Below are 22939 nucleotides of genomic sequence, written 5' to 3' on the forward strand. Positions count from 1 at the left end.
CTCACTGAGGGAAGTAAGACTTAGATATGTAATATAAATTCTGACTAATGCGAGGGAGTAAGAAGGCAAGTGCTCATTTATTTGGTAGAGGCCCTTTTGTATGCCTTTGAGTCAAAACTCTTCCAGCTGCAAGTGACAGAAACACAACTCAGATTCCTTTAAGCAAAAAGGGGATTTCTGCTTATGTAATACAAAAGTCCATGGCTTATTGGCCTCAGGAATGGCTGGATCCAGGTGCTTATTTTCCTCAGGAATTTCTCTCTCTTTATCTCTCAGCTTTTATTTCTCTCTGTTGCCTCCATTTTTGGATATGGTCTCCCCTCCTGGTGGAAAAATGGCCACCAGCACCTCCAAGCTTACCCACTTCTAACTTAGAGGTCCTTTCTCACCTAGTTCTTCCTACAAAAATCCCAAGCCTGGTTCTCAGCCTGGTTCCCTTTCTGAATCAATCTCTATGGCCAGAAGGAGGGGTCAGTTGCTGGTTGGCCAGTCCTGAGTTACATGTACTCCCAAGGGGACTGATGATGGGCTCAGTCCCACTGAACCCACAAGCACTGAGAGAGGAGCATTTTCCCAAAAGAATTGTTATTAAAAGAGGGAAGAACTGATGCTGAATGAGTCAAAACCCCAGAGTGCCCTACAGCATGAGCTTTGTGCTCTCAAAGCTCTTAAAGGATCAACTCTGGGTGCTAACAACACAAGCAAAGAAAGTCTTGAATGGAGCATTTGGACTTGGTTAAGCCTATAAAAATGACGGCCCCCTGAGTTGCTGTTTTGTGATAAGAGCAATAGCTTTTGTCCCATTTTCACCAGCGTTGCAAAATAAAAAACAAACAGATAACGTTGCTGCCTGTCTGTTACTGAGAATGGGTTTCTGGGATTCTAATGGAATTTGTTGGAAAAGCTGCAACCCTCTTATCAGTGTTTGTCAAACAGAAAAACCCAGCAGAAAAGAACATGCAGAGAGGTTGCTTCCTTCTCTCAACCATGGACTATGGTTTGGGAAGAGAACAAGGTCTTGAATAGGGCGAGATTCTCAACCAGGTGCTTTTGCAAATGTCATTTACTCATTCCACGCCTGAATAGTCCATAGCTTTTGAGGAATATGGCGGGAAATGTAGGGGTCTTTGTAAATGAAATGGCCTGGCTACTTTGTTGGTTGTACCAAGCACAGTAGCTAACATTGTGTCTGGCACTGTGTCTCATACCATCCATGCATCATCTGTTCAGTTCTCATAATGGCCTTATGTACGGTTTTTATCCCCATTTTATAGGTGAGGAAACTGAGGCTCAGTAAGATTCACTCAGGGTCCTAGAGCAAAGGAGTGGTAGAGTCAGAAGTCAGCCTCAGGTGGCTGGACTCCAGTGTTATGGGTCCTCACTGTGCTCAGTTATTAGCTCACCATGTAACCCTGACCTTGTTACCTAACACGGTTCCCCCATTCCTTTTTCACAGGTGAACACTTGGGTTGTTAGAAGAATCTTTAAACAGTGGTGCCAGTAAAGTGTTTTACTCTGAGAATCCTGGTGTATAATTAGCTTTTTTTTTTGATTAGTTAATTTATTTTTTGGCTGCATTGGGTCTTCGTTGCTGCATGCGGGCATTCTCTAGTTATGGCGAGCGGGGGCTGCTCTTCGTTGTGGTGCACGGGCTTCTCATCGTGGTGGCTTCTCTTGTTGCGGAGCACGGGCTCTAGGTGCACGGGCTTCAGTAGTCGTGGCACGCGGGCTCAGTAGTTGTGGCTCTTGGGCTCTAGAGCGCAGGCTCAGTAGTTGTGGCTCACGGGCTTAGTTGTTCCGTAGTATGTGGGATCTTCCCGGACCAGGGCTCGAACCCGTGTCCCCTGCATTGGCAGGTGGATTCTTAGTCACTGCGCCACCAGGGAAGTCCCTATAATTAGCTCTTAGTAATGACAGACCACAAAGAAAGAAAAATTCCTCATATTTTTCTAATCGGTTTCCTCCCATCTTTCCCACAAAACATCCACAATTGCTAAAATGGATAACATTTCATTCTTTTCATTTTATCTTTGGAAAGGAAAGCAAGGAGCCATGATGCTGACCAACTTGGTCATCAGCTCTGAATTTTATAGTTATCAATAATCTCCAAAAATGGCATGCATGGTCTTTGAGATCTGGTAATTATATACCTGTGTGTGAATGCTTCAAAGGCTGGGCTTTTAAGCAAATCTGAGTTTGAATCATAGTCCTGCCATTGTGACCTCAAAGAAGTTGTGGAGCCTGTCTGAGCCTCAGGTTCCTCGTCTATAAAGGGGGTCGTTAGTTGGTCTGAGCTCACAGGGCTGATATGGGGATTAAAGGAGATGATGTTTACAAAGTGCTCAGCACAGCGCTGCCCCGAGTAAGTGATCAAAACAGGCCAGCTGCCAGTAATACAATCATTTATTATTACAATGACTGCTGTTATTATTTCTGGTCCTCACTCCTTCCCCCTCCAAAATAAACTCCACGGCACCAATATCTCCATTTTTATCATGGACGTTTAATAGTTAAACATGCTTTTCTTTACTACAGTTGTTTGCAAAGCACCTTGCAATTTCCTCTCTTCCTAATTCCTGGAATTCTGTTTGTGTGAACTTTAATTGTTTAAAGCTCTCTGTTCAGCAAACTCTCTTTTGTGTTTTTTCCTCTGATGTCCAGAGGCTTTGAAACAGTAGCTTTTCCATAATCTTCAACAAAAGTTGCACTAACTCCCTGAAGGGTCGGTGCCTTTAGTGCAGTTTTCTCTTCCAGCAGGCTGTCTGACTCGTTGTTTTCATTCTTTTCCCCAAGATCTTTTCTTTTTGGTTAGCTCTTTTATGGGGAATCTCTTGCAGGGCTTTCTCTGAAATATTCTTGCCTCTTCCATTCAAGATTAAGCTGTTATCTTGGTGACGGGTACTGACGAACACGACTTAGACTCACAGATGGTCACGTGGCTTGGCTCACAGATTAGTGCCTTTTTCAGGTGATAATGATCCCCATGGCAGTTGCAGAAGCTTTGTCATAAAAAAGTTGATTATTTATGGCAACCTGGTTTTGGCAGTTAAAAGAACACGGGATCTAGTTAGTTGTTTTTTCCCCTCCCCAAGGAACATCTCTGGAATTCATTGATGGCAAAAGAAACACACAAGAACATGGATCAGGTTTTTAATCAGGATAACCTTCCGTCTGTAGAGCATTTTATAGATTCCAAAGCACTTCCATGTTCATAATCTCTCAGTGCACTTGTCTCTGGGAACCGAGCAAATGTGTCTGTTCAGGGAAGGTGAGGGGGAGGAGAAGGAGAGTAGATCTGGGACACTGAGCTGCGGGGTGGGATTTTGAGGATGTGCCTGGGCCGGGCTGTGATAAGATGGAGAACTGGATCTCCTGCTTTCTGGTGCTTTTCTCAGTCTTGCTAATAACAAACGACCTGTGAGAGAATTTTACAAGACTCAGAGGGCACCTCAATCATAAAACATCCTTTGTAGATTCGTTTAAGCTCTCGTCTTGTTTTCTCTTGCGGTATGTTTAGACATCCATCTTATAGGGTAACATTTCACTCGGCATCTACTGCAAGAAGAAACCGTGGAATAATTCTTGCTTCCTGATCGAAGTAGGTGAATTCCTAGCAGAGGTCATTGGAAAGATGTTTGGGGGAGGAGAAGAGGAATATTTCTTCCTTTAGTTTTGGAAGACTTCCAAAGAAGAAGAAGAAAAACTTACATCAGGAAGCTGATGGTTTACAATGTTTATGGAAACACCACTACCAAAATGCCTCAGTTCGATCTGCAGTGTTGGACACCTCAATTCAATGACCTCCCCTTTCATTTTTTCATTATAAAAATAACGTAACCAAATGACCCATAATTAGGAAACCTCCCTTCTGATACAACCATTTTCATTTTATGTATTTTCCCTGACAAGCTTTTCCACGTTTGTACATATTGCGTAGGTGCCCTAATAAATAGTTTTCATCCTGCTTTTTTGTGTGTGTGGTCCGTGTCGTGCAGCTTGTGGAATTTTAGTTTCCCTACCAGGGATCGAACCCTGGCCCTTGGCAGTGAGAGCATGGAGTCCTAACCACTGGACCACCAGGGAATTCCTCATCCTGCTTTTTTTAACTTAGCATTTTTCATGTTGCTTGACTTCACAAGTATACTTGTTAATGTTTACACAGTGTCATCCAGTGGATGTTCTATAATTTAATTAAATATCCCCTGTTGCCTGACACTTGGATTCCAGGGCAAATTAGTGCAGAGTTGGAAAACGTGGGCCCCAGAGCTAGCCTGACCCGGATTTCTTGCTCTGCCACTTCCCAGCTGTACCATCTTGCTGGGAGAACAATGATACTTTCCTCAAAGGATTGTTTAAAGGAAAATAATGTATCTGAAGCACTTAAACGTAGCTCCTGGCACATAGAGTATTCTCCATATTTAGTAGCTAGTCTATTATTATTTCTCATTCATCACTATTAAATGACAATGCACTTACAATGTTTTCTTTTGGATTATTTTCTTTTGGTAAATTCACACACATAGGACTGTTAGGCCAAGATATTTGCATATTTATACTGTTCTTGGTATATATTGACATCTCTTGATAGTCCAGTTGTTTTTTACTGTCATCAACAATTCTATGCCACGTGGCATAGCCAAAAAAAAAGAGGGAGACTTCCCTGGTGGCACAGTGGTTAAGAAGCCGCCTGCCAATGCAGGGAACATGGGTTTGATCCCTGGTCCGGGAAGATCCCACGTGCCGCGGAGCAACTAAGCCCGTGTGCCACAACTACTGAGCCTGCGCTCTAAAGCCCATGAGCCACAACTGCTGAGCCCACGTGCCACAACTACTGAAGCCCGCGCCTAGAGCCCGTACTCTGCAACAAGAGAAGCCACCCCAATGAGAAGCCCTCGCACAGCAACGAAGAGCAGCCCCTGCTTGTTGCAACTAGAGAAAGCCCACTAGCAGTAACGAAGACCCAACACAGCCAAAAATAAATAAATAAATAAATTAATTTTAAAAAGAAAAAAAAGATCTAGGGACTTCCCTGGTGGTCTAGTGGTTAAGACTCCACACTCCCAATGCAGGGTGCACGGGTTCGAATGCTGGTCAGGGAACTAAAATCCCACATTGGAGAACTAAGATCCCACATGCTGCATGGTGAGGCCAAAAAAACAAAAAACAAACAAAAAAACAATTCTAAGTGTGCCATTTTCACTGTACCCTTACCTGCACTGGAAACTATAATTTTATAAGTTGGGCAATTTAGTATGTTAAACATGATACCTTGTGATCTGCCCACTTTGTAAAAGTAGAGACAATAATATAATTAGTACCTCCACTCACCCGGCATCCAGCATCCACAATGGTTAACCTCTCCCCTGTGTTTTTAGAAATACTTTAAGCAAACCTCAGTCATCGTGTGACTTCACTCATCAGGATTTCGGTATACAGCTCTTCCTGATGAGGGCATTTTATTTTTTTACATAACCACCACGGCTTATCACACTTAACAAGACTAACAAGAATTCCTTAATATCAAATATTAAATCCAAACTCAAATTTCTCCAAATTCAAATTTGTCTTTGGGGCTTCATCTTAGGTGATACTAAGGAATTCTTGTTAATTTGTCTCAAACAGGTTCTTGTTCAGTTGGCCTGTTTGAATCAGGATCCCAACATGTTCCACCCATTTCTTATGGTTGATATTCTGTAAAACTTCCCCTCCTTCTCTTTTCCCCCATGCTATTGATTTGTTGAATAATCCAGGTCATTTGTCTTGTGGACTGTCTTCTATCCTGGATTCTGGGTTGCTTTCTCATGGTCTGGCTTAACTTTTTCCTCTATCCTCCTGTTTACTGTAAACTGGTGCATAGATCTGGAGGTTTGATAAATATCTCACTTTAATGGGGTGTTTTGAGGGGACAACACATCATTACAGTCCTTCCCTGTGTAGAGTCTTGTGCAATTGACCAGATACCGATGGTTACTGGCCTCTCCTGGCAGTAGGAGAACAAGCAGCACAAAGATTCTATTGACCATTATAGTAGTTGGAAGAAGTTGAATATAAAATAAGTGATTGGGCTTCCCTGGTGGCGCAGTGGTTGAGAGTCCGCCTGCTGATGCAGGGGACACGGGTTCGTGCCCCGGTCCGGGAGGATCCCACGTGCCGCGGAGTGGCTGGGCCCATGAGCCATGGCCGCTGAGCCTGCGCGTCCGGAGCCTGTGCTCCACAACGGGAGAGGCCACAAAAGTGAGAGGCCTGCGTACCGAAAAAAAAAAAAAAAAGTGATTATATTAGCTTCAAAATACTCCAGATGTAGTTAGTCGTTGCTCTGGAAGTCATTCTGTCCTTGTTCCAGTGCCCCTAAGAGCAGTTCCAGAGGTAGGTGTGTACAGGCCCTGCCCTCCAGGAGTTCTAGGTAGGAAGATAATCAGAAAAGTTACATGGCTGTAGACTGGTTAGTAATTTCGAAATTTGGCACCTGGCAGAACCTGGTTAATGCATGGTAGTAATAAGAGTTGTTGAACTCAGGAGAAGAAGCCATCTCCTGTGGGCTGGGTTGATCTGGGAAGATTTCTCAAAAGAAAAACTTGATTGAGGAGTTGTATAATAGGTGATATTTGAAAAGGCTGCCAAGGAGGAGGGAGGCGCTATTCTGGACATGAGTTCAAAGATACACAAAACTTTTTAAATGTCAGCCAGTCGATCCACTTATGTTAATGGCCTTTGATATCTATCTTCTGAACCTTTTTCTTTCTTTTGTTCTTTAATTTATTCAACAAATATTTATGGAGCATTAATTATGTGCCAGTCTTTTTTGTGGCATGGGAACATGGCTCATGAAGCAACCTAATTTCATGAAAGACACATGAGTTGGGAGTCAGAAGACCTGAATTACTCTGAAATCCTGTTTTTAGAATAAAAATACTGAAAGAACTCCTTGAGGTTTTCGTTACCCCTAATATCACCAGATGGAGACTTTGGCAGGTCTGGCCGAGGCTGTAGCACACTGTCATCTTTCCTGGGAAGAAAAGACTCTTCTATTTGAATGAAAAAAAAAAAAAAAAAAAAAAATATATATATATATATATATATATATATATATATAAATTTTTTGTTGTTCTCTTTCTTTCTTGTGGAAGCACTTTATCCTTTGAGCTCTAAAGGTAAGCTGGAAACTCATGAAACAATATTTGTCACTACCCTGGGCAAGGATACAAATGAAAACAAGAATTCTTTAGCTCCCAGACAGCTCAGCTCACCTTTGTTCAGATTCCAAGCGTGTGGGATGGAGGCCGGGAAGGTTTACCTGTGGTTATCCTGCTGGAAAATGTGGGCTCATTCGCATGAAAAAGCATTGATCTTGAGATTGAAAATGGCTTATGGGGAATGGCTGCCTGAGAACCAAAGAAAGACATTGTTAGCATTTTTGACATAGTCATACATCTTCTGCAGCAGCTCAGCTTCTATCAATTTGATCCAGGTCTGTTTTCCTTTAATCTCAATCTACCAGCATCTGTGGAGTGCTTGCTGTGTGCAATAGTGGTCGTTTCAAGAGGAGGGATTTAGCTTCCATCCCCATGATGTCCACAGCTCCCTCCACCCCAAAGCACCCCAAATAAGCTTACAGGCTAGGTATGTACACTGGTTGTTGTGCAAACACAGCTTCAAAGTGAACCCCCCCACCCCCTCTACTCCCCCATGGTTCCCTTTCTCTTTCCCTATCACTTAATATTCTGTAGAATTTCTGAATTTTCAAGATGAAAGAAAATTGAAGAGTCACCCAGTTCTGCGTTTGCTAACAAATGTATTCCACTCCTTCCCCCAACCAGGATACCAGCACAGAGGGTCAGCTCACATCTTGGCTCTTTTATCCCTAACCTCCTGGGTATAAAATGTAGGTGGTTAATAGTCCACACAACTTGGATTGAAAAACTCGAATCCAGTATATTCTGTTTGATCAAAACAGGATCCAGGAAAGTTAAACAATTTGTCCATAGCTGCTGGGAGTCGGTGGGTATACAGTGACCGAAACCCAAGGCCACTTGAGCCCACACACGTGTCCTACCTATAAAGCCACCTGTCCATGTTGTGAATAAAGACCGCTGACCCGTGAATCTGGGCACACTGAGGAGGGGGTGCAGCTGTGTGGTTAAGACCATCAGTGCTCTGGGCAGACTAAATTATGGTGCGGCTATTTAGTAGCTGTGTGACCTCGAGCAAGTTACTTAACCTTTCTGAGCCTCTATGCCCTCATCTATAAAACAGGGGAAGCACCCTCTTCAGCAAGTTGTGAGGATTCAGTAAGGTAATGCATGGCACGTGCTTGTCACAGGCCTGGCAATAGAGCTAATGGCAACCTAACATTTTTTTCTAGCATTTCAGCATTCACATGTCAGTACCCCCAATCACAATGGATCCTTTTTGTTCTATCCCAAGTTAACTCAAACCTGTCCACCTTACTCCATTTTTGGAAAGAGCATCCAATACAGAATTTTTGCTCTGGGGATGTGGCAAATGTGTACTCTGCTCTTAGAAATGATTTAAACATCTTTGTTTCATCATGGCCTTTTCGATTGGTTGGTTGATTCCTCGGCTTTGAGGAGATTCTTTCTTCCTCCAGACTTACCTCCCAGCTCTCTTTGGGACCATAATAAACCTATCTACTGTTTATGAAATTACTACTATATGTGAACCCCTTACCTGCCTTCTCTCTAATCTTCACCTCCACCCTTTGCAGTGAGTACTATTATGTTCTAATTGCAGATCAGGGCACTGAGGCTGTGAGAGATTAACTGGCTTGATTGTTTTAGATATTTTGGTGGTTCTCCCTTGTTGGAAGATGCAGGAACACACTTGTGTGACCTACAGTTGTCTGGATGTAAAAAGATTACATCTAAGATGACTCTAGCACTTAGGATTTATAAGCATCATGGACCTGATTGACCATTTAACCCATTATTGACCAGCAGGGGAAACTAGTGAGCAAAGAAGTCACCACACTTGATTAAACTCAGTGTAGGAGTCCAAGGCTAAGATCTGAACCCAGGTCTCCTGACTCTTGTTTGATGTTCTTTTAATCATATCATATAGGCTCATATCCTTGACCCTTAGTAGCATCATTGTCTGTATCAAGACACCTGCTAAGTTGCACATGGTCTGCAGATAATTACTGTTCCAAGTCATTTGTGGAACTGCAGGTTCTGGAAGCACAGTACTTGCATTTGAACCCAGCTCTGGCACTTAACCAGCTCTGTGACTTTGGGCAAGTTATCAATAGTTGAACTCCCTGTACCTCAGTTGGATTGGATTATTGTGAGGATTACCTGAGATACATCATGGAAAGTCAAAGGACGGTGCCTGGCAGAGAGCCAACCACTAGGCAGCATCAGCTATGGTGGTCATCTGTCGAGCTCCTCTCACTTGCTAGGCATCTTTTGTCACTGGAGATACAACGCTGAACAAGAGAGTCATTTCTTGCCTGTATGGAGCTCACAGTCAAGTGAGAGACACAGATGTTAAAGAATAATGAAGCTTATGATTTGTTGAGTAATTCTAGTTCCATTTGTTATTTATAGGGCACTGTTTAAAAGTTGCTACAATGTATCTTTGTCTTTAGTTCTGATATTTTTATAAATGTGTGACATCAATGAAAATATTTTGCATCAGAAGTTTGGCCAGGGGTGCACAGAGCTCTCAGCCTTGAGAAGCCTCTGGTCCTCAGCATCATGCCAGCAGCCGTCTGTGTGTTGCATCCAGAACAGAGCTGGCTGAGGTCCTGCTACTTAGACGTAAACAGCCTACCCAAAGGGCAGAGAGGAAGTTATGACTGGGGAAAATCCAAGGCAGCAAGACTTGGTCACTGAAGGAACAGACAGCTCTCATAGTCATAACAGGCCTGTAGGAAGAGGACACAGTAGGAACCAAATGTTGTCATACAGATAACATAGGCACCATGCAGCCAAGTACCTATTTTTAAGTGACAGTGGTATATTTTAGGACAATTCCATCCCATTTGTAGACTAGCTCCATCTTCCTTTCAGTGTCTTTGCTCAGAGTTGATCTAACCTCTGTTTCAACCTTGTTTCCTTGGCCATTTAATAATTTTTAAAAAACCTATATTCCTCATTGCATTTCCTGACAAATGAGGACATTGAATGAACTTTCTGATGAGCCCTTATAAAATATTACCATACTGGGAACTTCCCTGGTGGTCCAGTGGTTAAGACTCTGTGCTTCCAATGCAGGGGGCATAGTTTCGATCCCTGGTAGGGGAGCTAAGATCCCACATGCTGTGCAGTATGGCCAAAAAAAAAAAATTACCATACTGAACTAACCCCAAATGTGGGCTGCCTGCACCAAACATGCTGATTTTAGAAAAGGATGCTGGGACTTCACTGGTGGCGCAGTGGTTAAGAATCCGCCTGCCAGTGCAGGGGACATGGGTTCGAGCCCCGGTCTGGGAAGATCACACATGCCGCAGAGCAACTAAGCCCATGCACCACAACTACTGAGCCCGCGTGCCACAACTACTAAAGCCCGCATGCCTAGAGCCCGCGCACCGCAACAAAGAGTAGCCCCCGCTCACTGCAACAAGAGGAAGGCTGCGAGCGCAGCAATGAAGACCCAACGCAGCCAAAAAATAAATAAATAAATAAATTTAGACAAGGATGCTTTCATCAGTAAGTTATATTATCATTTTTATATTCTTCCCTGAAATAAAATGGCATAAATTTGAGACAATACTTCATATACAGCTCAGTCTTTGTTGTTTTATAGGATCACGGAAGATGAGCATTTATTTTTATTTTATTCTTATTTATTTATTTATTTATCTATTTATTTATTTTTGGCTGCGTTAGGTCTTCATTGCTGCGCGCGGGCTTTCTCTAGTTGTGGTTAGTGGGGGCTGCTCTTCGTCGCAGTGCACGGGCTTCTCATTGCGGTGGCTTCTCTTGTTGCAGAGCACGGGCTCTAGGCACGCGGGCTTCAGTAGTTGTGGCACACGGGCTCAGCAGTTGTGGCTTTCGGGCTCTAGAACGCAGTCTCAGTAGTTGTGGCGCACGGGCTTAGTGGCTCCGCGGCATGTGGGGTCCTCCCAGACCAGGGCTCGAACCCGTGTTCCCTGTATTGGCAGGCGGATTCTTAACCACTGCGCCACCAGGAAAGCCCCAAGCATTTATTTTTAAATTGCCTTATTTTACAGTTCAAGAAACTGCACCTCAGAGAGTTTAATAGACTTGCCCAAGGTCACACAGCAAATTTAGTGGTAGAACCAGGATTGGATCCCATGTCTTCAAATTTAGGTCAGTTCACTCTTCACTGTGTCACTTCTTTTATACATGTCCAGTAGTTAAATCTGTATTTGAAATCCTGGTTTAAATTAAAGAATTAACCCCTTTGGAGGCAAGGAGGGTGGAAAAGATTCCCAAATTCCATCTTTTCCTCTCTGTTTCATTGAGAAAAGAGGGAGTAAGATGATTTGTATACCAGAAAGGTTAATAACAGTATAGATTATGTGCTTACCTTGTGCCTAGATTGCTGACACATGCATTATCTCATTAAACTATTCATATGTTTTATCTCATTAAAGCCTTGAAACTCTCATATCCCCATTTTACAGCCAATTAAACTGAGGTTTGGCATGGTTACATAAAGTGTCCAAAGTCATATCATCAGCAAGTGGAAACCTTGGTATTTGCATTCAGGCCTCTTACTCTAGAGCTTGTATTCTCCTGTGTTCTCCCGGGAACTGAAGGATGGGGTGTTGAATATTCCATAAAGTTTTACTGTAGAATGAGGGTGGAAGGGACATATCTTATTCTTCAAAAATTAATGTCACAAGGCAATGCATTTGTAATGATCAGTTTACTGGAGCAGTCGGTAGGAATTTTTTTCCTTCACTTTGAAATTTTGCACTTTCCATGTTAAAAGTTTCTCTAGGAAATGAAAATTAATTTGGGGGAAGGAAGCCTCTGTTATTCCTGCTTCCAGCTGGGGCAGATGCTTAGCCTCCTCCGGGGAGGTAGGAGGGGAACACTGGCCTCTCTCTGCTGAGCTCGTAAACTGGAGAAGTGTCTAAATTCAGGAATGATGCCAGGTGGGGTGGGGGCAAGGAAGGGAGGAAAGGGATGTGGTGTTTGGAGTCCATAACTCAGGAAACGTGATGGCACCTAATTTCAGAGTGGCATGAGGCAAGCGTTTAGGAAAAGAATAATGAGCTATTGTTGTGGGCTTTTTTCTTTAATGGGTGGGTTGTTTTTATAAAGTTTTATGAACAGGAAACTGAAGCAAAATGCTGATCCCTTTGGTTTTTGAGCTCTGCCAGCATCATTTTCATTTTTATTTTTGACTGTTGGTGACAGGCACTTCCTTTAACATTTCTGAGGGTGAAGTGTAATGAGACACCCCAAACTGCCTTTTCTAACAACAGCAGAATCCAGATGAAGGGTCGTAGTTTCAGATCTTCTCGATAATGCCATGAGACAAAAAAAGGTCACCCCTAACCCAGGGAGAAAGATCTCTTTCAGAATCCAAGGCAGGCTGTAGAATGTTTTCCCTTTAAAAACATCCTAGAAAATTTGCACAACTTGTGGAAAACCTCTAACATGCATTAAAATGGGTCTTGCTGTGGCAAAGAAAATACAGATCAAATTCCCCTGCTGCTCTGAGTCATAAAAACTCAGCCTCCCCACCTATTGTTTCCCCTGGAAGATGACTTCATCTTAAAGGTGGTCTTATCTGTTGTGCGTTTTGGATGCACTGAACCAAGGTTTCAGGCATCTGGCTGCCAACTTCAGAGATTTTAAAAGGTGTTTTGTTCCTGCAGGGCATTTATTCATTGCTTACCTTATAAAAGTTATGTCTTGCTGCATTTTCCTGGCACCAGAGCAATCCTTGTACCTACCCATTGCATATGGTTTTTCTGAGCCTGCAGGCAGCACTGGGTTATTAAAGTTCAAGGAGGAAGCCACATGATGTTGGCTTTACAATTTTAATTCTCTCTTACCTTCTTCCCTCCCTTCCTCCCACTCCCTGACAGATGAGTTTTGTTCACCACATACTGTGTCGAAACCAGAATGAGCTCTCAAAAGCATCTCTTGTAAGACTCCAGGTGAGGAGGCCCAGATGGGGAGAGCATGACCTTCCCGTGGTGGAGCAGCCAGCAGAGAAGTTTCCTTCCTCTCCCACTGGCTTCCTTGGATAAAAAGTTTTTGACTCCATAATTTCACATCAACCTGGCAACAGTAGACCAGCACCATGTTTGATCTTGCAGAAACACCAGGCAAAGTCTCCCCTTCTCCTTAAAAGTCAGCCACCCCGGGCCCAGCTCAAGAGAACAAAGTTTCTATATTAATAGCACTACGTATGAGCATGGAAAATTGAAAAGAAAAAAAAATTATGGAGTTTAACCTGGAATCAAAAACCTAGAGAAGGAAAAGGAAGACAGTGAGTGCCTCTAGAGGGAAGGAAAAGGGAAGATGAGCTTGTTACAAGGAGTCTTTGAAAACAAACTATTTGACATCTCTTTGCCACCAGAGTTTCAATCTCCCTGGCAAGTCTACCTTGTTCAGAAATGAGTGTAAATTGCTGAGTGTGTGTAAAAAGCTGGAGGAAACCGAAAACTCTCAGTAATATCCAACAGGGAGGGCCCCACAGCCTTACAGTGCAGGAGCCATCTCTAAAAGTGGTTTCGGTGAGTTTGGGACTCTTCAAGAAGCTTATTAAAGGACTCATGCTCCTTTTCAAGATTTCTTTTAACAGCCCACTGTGGTATTCTGCATTTACTTTCTTGGTCCCATCTCAGAAACTTTAAATAGATGATGTTCCTCGTTGCAAAAACTCTCTGAATTTACCTCCTCTATGACATGTTCTTTGATTAGTGCCATTTCAATTTAATTTTTATTTCAACAAATATGGATCCTTCTACCATGTGCCAGCATGGTAGAAGGAGCTGGAGCCACTGTGGTGATTGAGATAGTTATGGTCCCTGTGCCTTTGTAGGTGGAGACAACTGAGTCAGTCATTATGAGCAGGGTGAGTATTTTTAGGGAAAAACAGGTACTCAGCACTGTGTGGGTACAAAGTAAGGGTTCCCCTTGCCTGCGGATTGAGGACAGCCTTGGAGGAGAGGAATTAGCCAGGAAGCCATCTGGTTGATGGTTCTTGTCATGCCAAAGAACTAAATGATCATACAATAATAAAAGTTGGTGAACTAGAGGCTGGTGCTTTTCTTCAGCCTTCCGTCGCCAAGGCTTTTGGTTCAGTCAGAATTGCAGGCATCTGAGACCTGTGTTTGCTGAGCTTGGTTTTGGATGTGAGATGGAAAAATTCAGACACAGCAGAAGCTCCTGTAACTCAGCTCACTTAACCAACACCCTCCACCCGCCCTGTAGTATTATGGGATGCCCACGGCACAAGGAACACTTTCAGCTAATTGGCTGCTCTCTACCACACACCAGCCGACTTCCCTTCGCACCAGATGAGTGAGACAGAGGCTTGCCAGGAGTCCCAGTCTGTTTGTGCTGGTTGAACTCGTTCTGTAATTAAGGTCTTCTGCTCACGCCACTCTCCCCTCCCCACCCCCACCAAAGCCCCAGGTATTTTTCAAGTAAACATCTCAAGCCAACCGCCCTCCTCCCATTCTCTACTGCTGGAGCTAATTTTTTAGAAACTTAAATGCAGTCATGCCCCCTGGCTATGAAGATAAGCATGTTTTTAATTGGAACTTTGGATACCAGATTGTAAATCAAAGTCCCAAGAGCCAGAACACATCTCCTTGTGGGTGGCTTAGTTGGTAGTTTACTGGGAATGTGGACTTGCATTATTTTTCATTGTATCCCTGATGCACCCATAGGTTTTTAGCAGGCTGTCCAGCAGTAATAGTTCCTTAGTACTGCCTGAGCAAATAAGCAGCTCTCTGTGCCTATTCTGGATTGTGATGCCGCAACCAATGGGCTAATTATCCCTGGACACCTCTGGCCTGAGGATCGGTGGTTCCAGTGTCTCTGGAAGGGCGGGGGCCCAGCTTCATTATTGGGCTTGCTGATAATTCTCACACTTTACTACTCAAACAATGTACTTTGAGGGTGTTTATCAAAAATACAAATTTCTGGAGTCGGCTGCTAAAGATTCCAAATCAGCAGACCCAAAGTGGGGCCCAGTGATATGGATTTGATAAGCTTCTCAGTTGATTTCACTGCAGGTGGGCTCTGGAATTATTGTCCCTAAATTCACACAACTCATGTTTCTGTAAATGTGTAGGTTTTCAAATCCTGGACAGAAGATATGAATAGTGCTATATTTCATTGTTATGCACATTTCCCCCACATTTTAACTTCTCTGGAATTAGGATGTAGCTTACAATTGATCACGTGTTATAACTTAATTGGCAACATTTTTTTCTTTCTTGGTTGTACATAAAAATAATAGCACATATTACTGTCTTTGTCATCTTAGTTTGGATGAAGTATGGCACTTTGATTGCTGAGTTTGTAGTTCATGGAAGAGAAAACACTTCCACTATCAAAGCTAGAATTTACACATTTTAGATTCCAGTTTCTCCATGCAGTGGTTAGTATAAAAGCCCTACGTGATGCATACATTAGCTATAGTCTGAAGGGAATAAATAGTTTTGGAGTATAACAAATTTATTAAATTTTTGTTCAAAAAATATGAAATACTCTCAAACAAATGCAGATTCCCCATAAAGTTCAAAGTGTACAGAAGGTTCTAAAGGTTGGCTTAAATTCTGTAAGCAAAGCAAGCCTGCTGATAGTAATCAGCTCAAATTGGAGAAAGTCAGGATTCTTATTGCAAAATCTTCAGTGAAGACAGGTTTCTGATTGCACAGGCTATGCTATGTATCAAAAACACAGTAAACTGTACACTTTGGGGTTTTTATTTCATCACTGAGTTTGCATTTCTGCCCCCCAAAACAATTAAATATGGTGGTAAAGTTTGTCCTGGGAAAAACCAAGCTTTGAAACATTTCTTCCCCCTCCCCAAGTTCTTCTTAAAGTATTATCTGTCATTGCAACTTTCATTTTCACTGGCCTTTTGAAGTACATTTTCATATCTGAAACAATTTAAGATGATTTTCTGTCCCCCTCCCCACTTACTCCCACGTTCTTCTTTATTCTCTTGTCCTTTCATGCTTTATGAAATCTGTTATTCAGTTAAGGGTCAGGTATGGGCATGAAGGAAAGATTTTAGGCATGTCAATATTCTGAGGCTTCCTGGCACTCAAGCATTTTTTTCATTGCTCCACTATGCCTAAACTGACATTTGACATCAATCAGTGATCAAGGTCTAAAGCGAAAATATTCTTGAGGTCAAACCCAGCAGATTGTCCTCGCTCTGATGCCATATTTCAGCTCTACCCTTTAATGCATGGTTTCTCAACTGTGGCATTATAAGCATTTTGGACCTGTTAATTCTTTGGTGTGGGGGGTTGTCCTGTGCATTATAGGATGTTTACCATGATCCTGGCCCTCTGCCCGTTAGATGCCACTAGCACCGTCCCCCGGTGACAATCAGAAATGTATAGGGCTTCCCTGGTGGCGCAGTGGTTGAGGGTCCGCCTGCCGATGCGGGAGACACGGGTTCGTGCCCCGGTCCGGGAGGATCCCACGTGCCGCGGAGTGACTGGGCCCGTGAGCCATGGCCGCTGAGCCTGCGTGTCCGGAGCCTGTGCTCCACAACGGGAGATGCCACAACAGTGAGAGGCCCGCGTACTGCAAAAAAAAAAAAAAAAAAAAAAAATTTCTAGACATTGCTAAATGTCACCTAGGGGACAAAAATCGCCCCCAGTTGGTAATCACTGCTATAATGATTGTACCTGTCTGTGGTATATCAGGGCATGACACATATCATTCTTTGTTTTTAAACATAAAATCTTGATTGTTTTTGGATTATAGCTAATAAGTCACAGGATTAGCTCAATACTGGGAGAAAGAGATGCTATCACCTAACTGGTTTTTCAGACTCGTTTCAGAAAATGAGATCTATAAGAGAAGGCAAAAATGAAGTCTTCCAGCTTTAGAATATCCAGGTATATATTTTCATAAATCTAACCTGGAGCCAGTGGACATCTCCCCAGGCAGAGGGAGAGTTTTAGATGATTTTAGGTATTGTCCGTGCTTTATTTGTGCCATTTTTACCTGTCTGGCAGTAAACCACAGTCCTGATCTCTCAGAATTCACTGCCAGAACTTCTTCAGGCTTTTAACTCCCCTCCCGCATCAAGACTGAAGTTGCAGAGAGGAAAGGGAGCTTGGTCATTAGCTGGGAATGTCACCTAAATAGAAGGGGAGGGGAGGGGGGTTAGCACACACATGTCCAACATGTACCTACACGACCGTGTCAGATTAGCAGGGGTAGACAAGATAGCTCCAGATGCCAGGGAAGCAGATGGAGGTGCATTGTGTTTGAAGGCTAGGCTTTAGGGCATCAACTACTGTCACTTGCACTCCTTCTGCAAATACATACCTCACAGCAGAGGTTACAGGTGAAAGGCCATATTTTAAACTCACCCATATTTCTCGAGCAGGTGCGCCTCACACACCTTTCTGGCAGAGAGATTCAGGAATGGGTGGAGATATTAAGTATATTGCTGTCAGAACAAAGCATTGTCCGGTTGGCTGAGACGACTGTCACAACCGCTTTGAGTTCTGAAGTTTTAGCCTCATGCTGGGCCTGTTCTGCTCACAGCCATGGCAGTGGGATTTGATGGTCTCCCAGTCATGCCTGGCTGTCTGTCTAACGGGAGCTAACAACCCGAGCCAGGCTTGTGGGTGGAAGCCCACCACTCCATCAGCAGCACAAATGAGCCCTGCTCAGCCCAGGCGAGAACACAGGCTCTGCTCTTGGCACCATTCCTGGAAATGCAGAACAGGCTTCTTTATTCCAGTCTCCAGGCTTCTGGCTAGCGAGAAACACTGCCCGGCTCTGAAGCGTTTTATAGGATCATAACGAGTTGTGCCGAAGGCGAGTTCTGAAAGGCACTTTGTGCCATTGCTTTGAGTGAAGCTGACTGTTAGGGCAGTGTTGTTCTTAAGCCCATAAACACACACACAGGCAGGATGGGGAATGCTGGGCTCCTGGGGCTGCTCAGCTCCGCAGCATTGCAGAGTTGGACTGACTTCTCTCCACTGTGACACCAGCTTCAGGGCTGTGCTTGGGAGCCCTCCTGTAGAGCAGCCTGCTTTCTGACCAAGTCTTTGACCATGGACACCCCTGGTTGGAATCCTATGCAGATTGCCCAGATCTGCTAATGTTGGAGTAGTGCATCACACACAAGGGAGGTTCTGAAAGTGGAAATTGCATGGAGTCAAAAATACCCCTGAAAATCCTTTAAATGTCTCAAGGACCACATACATGGCTTGTATATACCCAAAATTGCAGGTTTCAGTTTACAGGCCTTATTGTATGAAAAATATATGTCTTTAAACATCAGAATCTTATTCACCGTGGTGAGACATTCAAGCTATGAGAGACTTGGAAGCATCAAACCACCCAAAGGAACTCCAGATTCCCATCTTCCCTTTTGCACTCATTTGGGGCTTGTGCTTTTTACTTTTTTCCCCGGCACAATTTAAATTGTTACTGCCCATTAGCAATCTCTCTCTCTCTCTCTCTTCTTCTTCCTTTTCCTCTTCCTCTCTCTCTGCCTAGCATACATACTGGGAAAGACATAAGTTTGCTGCACATATATTGTGCCATGTATATTGACTGATTTTTATGGTTCCGTCTTTTGAAGAGGGGCAAAAAAATGTTTAAGAGCAAGTGGATATGGCAGCCTTTTCATCAACCGATATGACTCTTCTTTGCTCTACGATATTTGTACTTGAGGTTAAAGTTCCCTCTCTTCCGGAGGTTTTATTTATTACTACACTGGACTTACATATGCCAGACTTCTTGCTTGGTCCGGAGAATCCTGCAGTGAATAGCCTAGTCCCAGGGCTGGCATAGTTTGCCAAGGTCACTCTCTTCTTCACCAAGTGCTGGATGTACACTTCCCAACTGGAGGTCAAGGCCGAGTGAGCTCCAACAGGGATCAAAGTCCGTCCATGAAGGGACTGTTACTGGCCAGAGCCGCCTAGTTGAGGTGGTGGGCCTGTGGGGGCCAGAGGAGCAGGCGGAGGCAGGGAATGAGGAGCAAGCTCCAGATGCTTCAGCTCAAATCCTCAGCAGCCAGAGGAGCCCTGTGTGAGGCCTTTGGTGGCAAAGTTAATCAGGGGCTGCTTTGGTTGGTTGCCCTTGGAGGTGGGATTCCCCTCACTCCCCACCGCAAGCTTGGCCAGACTTGCAGTGAGCATCTGTGCAAGCTCTCCATCAGCACAGTTCAGGCTAAAAGGACAAAGTTGTGTTCAGGAATACAGGTAGGAAAAAAATCAGTGGTCCTGAGCCACTCTTTCCCACCCCAAACCTCTTTTTCAACTACTTCCTTCCCACTGCTTTAGTGTGTATATTTGAGGGAAAAAATTCAGGTGCTCTCTTCAGTGTCAGTTGGAACTCACTCATTCAGGAGCTTCCTTTACATGGTTGGCAAGAGTGAGGCTGGCAGAACTGGACCAGATTCTCTGCTTCTGAAGGCAGTTTGTCCACACTAGCTGGGCAGGAAAGCCAGCGAATTTAGTGCCAGCATGTGGGTTTTCATCCCCGAGGCAGGGATGCAAGGGCTGTATATCATGAGGTTTCCTGCCTGGAAAGTAGGAACTGCTGGATTCTGGCCTCGGCTGGAGCAGAGAACACTGAAACAGAGACTAGATATTTCCATTCCCACTACCTCCTGCACACCTGAGAAGTCAAAAGGAAAGACATCATCTCCCTAGACCCCCACCTGCTGTGGCCGTGACTTTGACAGGAGGGGGAAAAAAATTCAACACTGCAGTCTACAAAATAACTTTTGAGATAATGCTCATTTTAATATTTTAAAAATTAATTTCTAATTTCCCAACACATGGATATGTTTTTCATGTAAAATATTTAAGAACATATTAGCTATAATGTGAAGTCTCCTTTGTCCACTACTTTTAATTCCCTTGGAACTGATTGCCTCCTTTCAGCCCTGTAAAAACTTGCTGTGGACCCTTCCAGATGGTTTTCAATGGTATTTGCCTATATTTCTCTATAGAAAATATAGAGAAATTTGTAGATGTGGGTTTTTTTAAACACAAATGGGAAAATATATGATATTCTTTTTTAAAAAAATAAATTCATTTATTTATTTATGGCTACATTGGGTTTTCGTTGCTGCACGCAGACTTTTCTGTAGTTGTGGCGAGCGGGGGCTACTCTTCGTTGTGGTGCGCAAGCTTCTCATTGCGGTGGCTTCTCTTGTTGCGGAGCATGGGCCCCAGGCGCACAGGCTTCCGTAGTTGTGGCACGCGGGCTCAGTAGTTGTGGCTCGCGGGCTCTAGAGTGCAGGCTCAGTAGTTGTGGCACACGGGCTTAGTTGCTCTGTGGCATGTGGGATCTTCCTGGACCAGGACTCGAACCCATGTCTCCTGCATTGGCAGGCGGATTCTTAACCACTGGACCACCAGGGAAGCCGTATGGTATCCATTTGTAGATGTGTGGGTTGTTTTTTTTTTTTAACACAAATGGTATTATACTGTGCTTATTCTGCAATTATTTTTTAACTGAACCTAATACATTTGAGATCTTTCCATGGCACACCCACAGACCCATCTTCTTTTTGACTGCAGCTGAGTGGTGTTCCATAGTGATAAGAGTTTACCTAAGCACTCCCCATTGGTGGATATTACAGTTACCAATTTGGGTTTGTTTTTTACTGTCCCAGACAGGGCTGCAGGGAATGATCTTATAATTGCCTATTGGGCATTTGCAATGTGTTTCTCCAGTAAGGCATGGTAGTGCCGGCTCATCACTGCACAGCTTTATCTTGACACCCGCTGTCAGATTCCTCTTCTGAGTGGCAGGCAGCCTCTTACCAGCCTCTTCACACTTAAAAATGGGCGCAGAAGACAGGGCTCTAGGAAACTTTTTGGAAGTGGTGGAAATGTTTTGTGTCCCGATTGTGGAGGTTACACGAGTGTTTAGATTTGTTAACACTCAGTTAACTGTACAATTAAAATGGGCGCCTTATAGTGTTTGTAGATTATACTCCAGTGATGTTCATTAAAAAAAAAAAAAATGTATGGGGAGAGACTGGCTAGGAATAAGGCAAGACAGAATACTGCTTCTTCATGTTGGTTTTTAAAACGCTTACTTTCCCCCAAGGCCGCTTGCCTCCGCCCGGCTTCGCCCCAAGCTCCGTTCTACCCGCCGCCTCTTCCACCCCAAGTGTGCCGCGGATTCCAACTGGAGCTGCCACTGCGCTGGGTGGCCCCGAGCCGAGGGCCCGCGGGAGGAAGGGTCCAGCCGCCGTATACCGCCGCGGCTCGGGAGGGGGCTTCAGCGAGGCGGCACCTGGGAGCTCCCTGGACGCTCCCTGGACGCTCCCTGGAGCTCCCTGCAGGGCCCCGCCCACTCCCCCAGCCTAGACGGGCGGGGCGGGCGGGCGGGCGGGCTCGGTCTAGGCTCCGCCCCCTTTTAGCCGGAGCGTCAGTCAGGTCGAGCTAGGCTAGAAGCCGGCTGTCAGTCTCCGTGTAGCCGCTGCAGCCGCCCGGCACCGTGGAGCTGGGACCCCCTTTCGCCTGGGAGTTTTGTGGTCGCATCGGGTCAGCGGTGACATCCCAACGGGCAGGCCCGGCAGCTGCCATGGTAGCCAAGGATTACCCCTTCTACCTCACGGTCAAGAGAGCGAACTGCAGCTTGGAAGTACCCCCGGCCAGCAGTCCAGCCAAGGACTCCGAGGTAGGGCCTCCACCTGGACCTTTCCGGGTCCGTCATTCTCTCCACCTCTTACTCTCTCTGCTCCCTCCCTGTGTCACTGTCTCTCTGTTTCCATCTCTCACTCTATGCATTCCTCTTCCTCTCTCTCCATCTCTCATACACTCTTTCTGTCTCTCTGTCTCCCTGTCTCCATCTCTAACTCTGTCTCTGTCTCTCTGCCTCCCTTCCACCCCCTCTATGGATCAAGAGAGCACCACCTCCTCTGTCCCCATCTCTCTTCCTCCCAGCTTGAGGGCAGCAGCCTCTTTGCCCCTGCCTCTCTTTTGCATCCTGCAGGGCTCTCAGACTGTTGATCCACTCCGAAGAGGGACTTACTGCATCAGTGGACTTGGTCGTCAGGGAAAAGCTACCCTTTTTAAAAAAATAATAAATTGATTTATTTTATTTTTGGCTGTGTTGGGTCTTCGTTGCTGCACACGGGCTTTCTCTAGTTGCAGCGAGCAGGGGCTACTCTTCCTTGCGGTGCGCAGGCTTCTCATTGCAGTGGCTTCTCTTGTTGGGGAGCTCAGGCTCTAGGTGCACGGGCCTCAGTAGTTGTGGCACGCGGGTTCGGTAGTTGTGGATTGCGGACTCCAGAGCGCAGGCTCAGTAGTTGTGGTGCACAGGCTTAGCTGCTCCGAAGCATGTGGGATCTTTCCGGACCAGGGCTCGAATCCCTATCCCCTGCATTGGCAGGCGAATTCTTAACCACTGCGCCACCACAGAAGTCCAGGGAAAAGTTACCCTTTAAGCACAGGTTTCCTCTTGCAGGGGTTGACCAGTCAAGGGGACATTCTTGTGGACCTCTCAGGACATCTCATCTGTCAGGCTTGGGCTTGCAGCTGTTTGGCAGCAAAGACGGGTCACAGCACCTCTGCTTGTCACCTGTGGCCAGTGGGTGTCATTCAGTTGGGTGTCTGGGAGCTAAATGAGTAATCTGAGTGTCTCCCACATGGATTCTCAAAATGAATTAAACTCCTCCGGGCAGTGGGAAGCCCTCTTGGAACATTGAAAACATTTCTCTTTCTGGTAACTTTCCTGTGCCTTGAGGGTAATGTGAGGGAGTCCTCCTGGCTTGTGTTTAGTCTGCCTTTTCCTCCTGTGTGTTATACCTC

The 22939-nt window shown here is 44.7% G+C and overlaps 1 protein-coding gene across 4 annotated transcripts in view; it reads left to right on the forward strand.

The window, feature by feature from the left end:
• The window catches only part of ARHGEF3 (Rho guanine nucleotide exchange factor 3), a 314234-nt gene that overhangs the window by 226247 nt on the left and 65048 nt on the right, over positions 1 to 22939 (forward strand). For 2 of the 4 annotated variants that reach the window (XM_055079591.1, XM_007129649.4), the window contains exon 1: positions 21613 to 21806. The exons of the other annotated variants lie outside the window; for them this stretch is intronic. In XM_055079591.1, coding sequence (XP_054935566.1) covers positions 21711 to 21806 — 96 coding nt within the window. In that variant the 5' untranslated portion in view covers positions 21613 to 21710. Of the gene's footprint in view, positions 1 to 21612; positions 21807 to 22939 lie in introns of those variants that run through there. 4 annotated transcript variants of the gene reach the window in all.

Source organism: Physeter macrocephalus, chromosome 18 (assembly GCF_002837175.3).
Source record: "Physeter macrocephalus isolate SW-GA chromosome 18, ASM283717v5, whole genome shotgun sequence".
Taxonomy (NCBI): Eukaryota; Metazoa; Chordata; class Mammalia; order Artiodactyla; family Physeteridae; genus Physeter; species Physeter macrocephalus.